Source organism: Pseudonaja textilis, chromosome 6, assembly GCF_049901715.1.
Source record: "Pseudonaja textilis isolate UNSWEBS1 chromosome 6, rPseTex1.2, whole genome shotgun sequence".
In the NCBI taxonomy this organism is placed as follows: domain Eukaryota; kingdom Metazoa; phylum Chordata; class Lepidosauria; order Squamata; family Elapidae; genus Pseudonaja; species Pseudonaja textilis.
This window is the reverse complement of record NC_141995.1, coordinates 16894765-16900764: the sequence shown is the minus strand read 5'-3', so window position 1 is coordinate 16900764 and position 6000 is coordinate 16894765. Positions and strand designations below refer to the sequence as shown.

The window sequence follows — 6000 nt, the reverse complement described above, 5'->3', positions numbered from 1 at the left end:
TGATTGATTATATTATACAATAACAATATTATGACAATACTTTATTAAAAAGGCTGTAAGATCACAGTTATAACTATTTAGACAAGCAAATGCATTTTGTATATCTTTAATGCCACTTAATAGTCTCCTGGACTTTTTTTGCAGTCTAAATCTGATAGCTGTAAAAGTACTTAAATACTTTTAATACTAGTTAAACAAAACTTCAGCAATTTATTTGCAAGAGGGACTATATAATATTATCATACATAGCCCCGTGTCACTTCTCATGAGATGGGCATCTATATAAATTAAAGAAATAAAAATACTTGTCTGCTTTTCAAGGTTCTCATAAAAATAAGTGAGCCAAAACAAGTATTTTAGATATTTGAGAAAGGTACTCCATTTTTTAGTGAAGAACAAGGTTTGTATACCAAATAAGACATATCTCCCTGAACCAGGATTATTTCTGCCTCAACATGCCCTAAAAACCATGATTTACTTAGAGCTTTGTCAGTACAACTTAAATCAAGTTGAGATACAAGTACCACTATTGTAATCTTAATTGGACATGTTGAATATATTTGAAAAGGATGAACAACCCATCATTAAAAGCCCAAATTTTTATTTTTCCAAAGGTTCCCCCACTCTCCAAGTCCAAGCTGATTTGGCTCTCCTGCCCACATTACAATGTCCAGGCGAGGGCGATTTGGATTTGCACTTCATGCTAAACTATTCTTATAATGTTAACTAAAGATGGGAAACTGGGGAAATATGCAGGTTAATGAAATTGTCATTAAACTGCATACTTCCCTATTTTCCCATCTTTAAAACAGACCATCTCCCTCATACTATGTTATGAAGAAGGAGGAGCATTTCTTAAAATAAACTGGGTGTGTAGAAGAGCAATCTTCTGCTCACTTTGTTACACGGGAGTGATTTCAGGAGAAACACGCCTCACTAACATTGTAGGAAGGGGATTCTCCAAAATTTGCACGTAAAAAAAAGGAAAAAAGAATCGAGTCCGGAATGAACGGGTGCTGCATAAATGTGGACTGAATACAAAAGCGAGTGACCAGAACGCCGAAGGGGTTTGGATTGCAGAGATGAATGAATGAATGAATGAATGATGTTGAAATCTAAAGTGATTTGAGAGGGTGGTGGAAAGGTACTCTACGACAACCCGGCTGGAGTAGATGGAACCGATGAGATCCTGAAGAAATGAAAAGGACTGAAGCCTGAGGCGTATAGGGCCGCGTTGAAAACAAGGACCGTCGCTGCCGGTAGAGAAGATACATGGAGGATCCGGCTCTTCTTTAGTTACGCGTTCTCATTTGACGCCTTTCGTAATTCCGTTTCTCGCTCCCTTTGTGCGCTGTGCGTAACGTTACTCAAGCTGGGAAAGGAAGAGCGCGGCCGTCCGGGAGGCTCTCGCGCGCGTCGCTTTGAAAGCCCCGCATGGAGCGGAGTCTCTCTCGTCGCTGGGAAACCCTGGTTGGTGCCTCAGCGTGCCAATGAGGCGAGCTAATCCTGGCTTAAGCCGCAAGCACGTTCAAGCAAGCGACGGCTCGGCCCGTTTCCACAAACCCCGGGCTTCGAGCAGCCTCATTTCCTCCCCCCCCCCCCCCGCCGCCATCTCGTTCAACCGCGGGGCGGAGAGACCCCCCGATTCAGCTGCTCTGCCGCCAGCTGGACCTCAGTCCCGCGCCGGATTGGCGAAGACGCGTCTCCATTAAAGCGGGCCTAGCCAGTCGCCGGCCTCTCCCTTCCCCGCTGGGCGTGCGAGCGCTTCTGGCGAGGAGGAGGAGGAGGAGGAGAGGCGCTCGGGGTGGGAGGAGGCTCGGCGGGTGTCAAGAGGGGCGGCGAGCGCTTGGCGGCTCCTGAGGGGGGGGGGGGGTCGAGCCTCCCCGCTCACAACGTCTCCGCCTGAGGGCATCGCTGGCGGCCGCTTCCCGCGGCTCAGCAGGTCCGCGCTCTCCCCCGCTGCTCGGCCTCCTCGATGCGCGGAGGCAGGAGGCGGCGGCGGCGGCCACGACGCGGGTTTCGTTCGCTGCCTGAGCGCTCCGGGCGGCGAAGAGCCGAGCCAGCAAGCCAGCCATCGGCCGGCTGCCTCTAATCTGCCTCCCCGCTGGCCGGCTCCTGCGCTCTCTGCCCGACCGCGCTGCCCTCTCGCCTTTCTCCCCCGCCTCTCCCGGCCAACGGTGCTCGCCAGCAAACTGTCTTCATGAGCCCCGAGGATGTCCGGAAAGCATTATAAAGGCCCCGAAGTGAGCTGCTGCATCAAGTATTTCATCTTCGGCTTCAACGTCATCTTCTGGGTAAGGCGTTCGTTTTATTTTTATTTATTTTTATTTATTTTGTTTCTGGCCGAGGAAGCTGTTGTGCGTGATGGTGCGGTTTCTGCGCGGAGGGAGGGCGAGGGAGCAAACGCGCGTGGCGTGGAGCGCGGCGAATCTCCCCTGGCAGGTTGAAGGCTTTGGGGGGGTCTTTGTCTATCGGTATAGCGGGGGCTCGGTTGGCCTGGGAAATCCGGACAGTTTCATAGAGTCCTTTATTCCCTTCCAAATCCTGGATTTGCTTTTCGTCTCCCTCTTCCCTGTGGTTTTTTTTTTGAAAGCGATGCCTGTGTTTTTTTTTTAAATATCCTTTTGGCCAGGTAGACCTGATGGTAAGGTGTGAACCTTCTCCCCCCAATTGTAAGCCTTCGTTGCCTCCAGTTATTATTTATTTTTTAAAAATATGCCTGGAGAAAGAAATATTCTATCAAGAAGCCCTAGCCTAAAAACTGTAGTCTTTCAAAAAAAAGGGTTATGCAATGCATAGAAAGGTGAAATAAGAGGTTTTTGATGGGTTTTCGCTAATTTCATGGAAGAACCATAGAAGGGAACACAATTTACCAAGCCACTGCATGTTTATGTGTGTTTAGAATAAGGCAAGATTATAGGTAGCCTTTTGTTTTTTTTGAGAGTAAACATTTTTGGGAGCAATGGGTATCTATCAACCTGGCATCCCCCAGAAATGCTGGATAATGTGAGCATTGATGATCTTACATTGTTGGATAATGAAATGTCTGCAAGCAAAGAATCAGGCTCCACATGGATAATCTTATTGACCAACTGGAGATTATGTTGGTTGGAAATTGTGAATCTGAGATTTGTAGCTGATCAAAGTCATCAGGAGTTGGACAGCCATAAGTTTAAACGATTGTTATTATATCTGGAGATTGGTTAGGAAATCAGAGGTATGCCAAACTAGTTACCCTCCTGATTGACCTCCTTTAATTGGCTTTTTGGCTGCATGATAAATTGGTGCTGTGTGCTGAAATATCACAATACTTTCTCCCTACTTTCTCCCTTGCTTGTTCTCGATTTATGATAGTTTTGACTATCTCCTTACATTTACAAATACTACAAATATTAAAATCATTTCCCCATTATTGTTCCCTAAATTGGGTTGCTAGGAGAACAGACAGTTCGTGCAAAATGTCAGAACATGGTTGTTGGTTGATGGTATACATATCAGACCATTTTTTAGCTTTTAAATTTTGGGTGGGCTGGACTTGCCTGGGAAGATAAGAATGTACACTAACATATCTGGAGACTCTTAGGTTGGGAATGTGTGCCAAAACCAATTGTAGTAAATAATATTGTTTTGTTCGGTGTACTTGGCTTGTAGAAGACCATATTCCATGAAATCTGCTAGTGGTTGGTGCATTACATAAAGGACATAGATTTTGCATTAAGTAATCATACGTAGTGAAGGTACACAGAATTACATCTAAGCGACTATGAAAGCAATCTGGACAAAGTCTTCCATTGCTGTATCGGGGAATTCATTAAAAGCTGTTCCCCTCTGTTATTACATATTAAAATGAAGGAAGTGCCAAGCTTTGATTAGTTTTGGCATTCCGGTCAAAAGTTAATGGAAATGTGGCCAGTGGCCTAAGACAAGAGAAAGGTGTTAATGTTGTTATTCAATCTGCCCATTGAGAAAAAGTCTTCAATCATCTAACAATCTGGGCTCTTGTCCAGAAAAGCTTTTGCTTTTGTAAATGTGAATGTTTTGATATTGCAAGATTCTTGCTTGTTAGTGGGTATCGTTGTGGAAAATCAAGGCCAGGGTAGGGTTTGTAGAAGTCCTTTCTGGGTAACCTAATGCTCCGATAAAGACAGAGAAATGCATGGTTTTGCTAGAAGCCAAGGACTCTTGTCTTGTGAAAACCATACTGGATTTACCAAAATATTTCCACAAGTTTAAAAGTATTGTTAGATACTGTTTACATTAGCTTGGAAGGACAGTATTAGCTATGCTATTGACTCTGCTTTAAATTAGTATTTTGATACAACTGTATTTAAAAATGTCCTAGATTGAGTCTGAGATGATTTTTAAAGTTCTAGAGTTGTAAATGCATGTATCTGTGCAATTGCATTCTGAAAAAGAAAATGGTGAATTTAGAAGAAGGCCTAGACCCGTGATGGCAAACCTATGGCATGCGTGCCACAAGTGGCATGCAGAGCCATTTGTGCGGGCATGCGAGCTCCAGCCAAACTTAACTGCACTGTGCATGCACATGCCTCCCAACTGATTTTCGGCCCGTTTGAGGCCTTTTTCGCCCTCCTGGGGGCTCGAGGGAAGCCTCTGCAGCCTTTGGAGGCCAAAAAACGGGCCTTCCGGAAATACCGGAAGTGCTGAAACTGGAAGTGCCAAAACGGGCCTGTTTTTCGCTTCCAAAGGCTGCAGAGGCTTCCCTCAAGCCCCTGGGAGGGCGAAAATGGCCTCAAATGGGCCAAAAATCAGCTGGGAGGAGCACGCATGCACAATGCAGGTAAGGAGAGATTATGCACACATGCGCAGGGGTGCAGGGCGCATTGCATTGTGGGTGCTGGCACGCACAAGGTATGTGCTTTCAGCACACCACAACAAAAAGGTTCGCCATCACTGACCTAGTATAAACCTAGGCTCTGTGCTGGACTGAACTTCAGTGCTTGATCATGACTATCACTCATTCAGCATTGTTGCAAGGTGAAATACTCACTGAGCAATGGTCATTAAACAAGAATTACCTCCTGTACTTCAAAATCTTACACCTGTATTCCACTAATATATGATCAACAAGTATCATCTGAAAGCCAGTTTGATGTTGTGTTTAAGGCATCAGTCTAGAAACTGGGAGACTGGAGTTCCAATCCAGGACACTGTGAGTTCTAGTCTGTTTTTATCACAAAGCAAGTGGGTGACTTTGGGCCAATCACTCTTTCTTAGCCTTGCAAATGAGGCAATGGCAAACCACTTCTGAAAAACCTTGTCAAGAAAACTGCAGGGATGTATCCCAGCAATTTCCAACAATTGGACATGATTGAATAGAAGGGGGGCGGGGGGGGGGATTGGGTATAGTTCCTAATCTGCTGAGATGCTACTGATGGGCTGCAAAATCACTTCCTGATTGGCTTAGCTGCTCTAATGTTAGGGAATGGATCAGAATGTAAATTACTAAGTTAACGAAGAGTCTCTGTTATATCAACGTAGTTTCATCAGCATTCTGCAAGCTTGTTAAACGCACAGTACATTTTACATGCAAATTTTATTTACGTTTAACCTGAGGCTAGTGTAAATATTTAGATTTACTTTTTCATGTATCAACTGCTTCAGCATTACTAGCATGTAAAGTTATGAATCTGACTCTGTAACATATGAGAGTTAGAGACAGGTCATCATGAATCTTGCCATGACTGTGGCCTGAGCTGTCTTCCTGAATGTTGGCTTGTTTTGAAAGTCCTAGTGTGATGATATCTGTAGGGGCAATGACACATTTCAACAGGTACATCATTTAACAGGTACATCATTTAATCCTAAACTGAAATGATTGAGCAGACTTCACAAGTTGGAACATGCTATGCTTGTATTAATAATACTCCCTTTAAAACCTTAAAATAATTGTATTAGTCAGAGGATTGCATTCACCTCAACTTACTTGCCCCAGTGCTGAAAACACGATTAGAGGTTTTATTTGTATGCCCAACTATT

At 44.4% G+C, this 6000-nt stretch overlaps 1 protein-coding gene across 2 annotated transcripts in view; it reads left to right on the top strand.

Moving 5' to 3' along the window:
* The first annotated feature begins 1778 nt into the window (after window positions 1–1778).
* TSPAN5 (tetraspanin 5) overlaps window positions 1779–6000 on the top strand; it is a 67271-nt gene continuing 63049 nt past the window's right edge. Inside the window, exon 1 of one of the 2 annotated variants that reach the window (XM_026698302.2) lies at window positions 1779–2294. In XM_026698302.2, the coding sequence (XP_026554087.1) occupies window positions 2214–2294 (81 nt within the window). In that variant the 5' untranslated portion in view covers window positions 1779–2213. The remainder of the gene's footprint in view (window positions 2295–6000) is intronic. The other variant, XM_087935927.1, reaches the window with a different exon arrangement.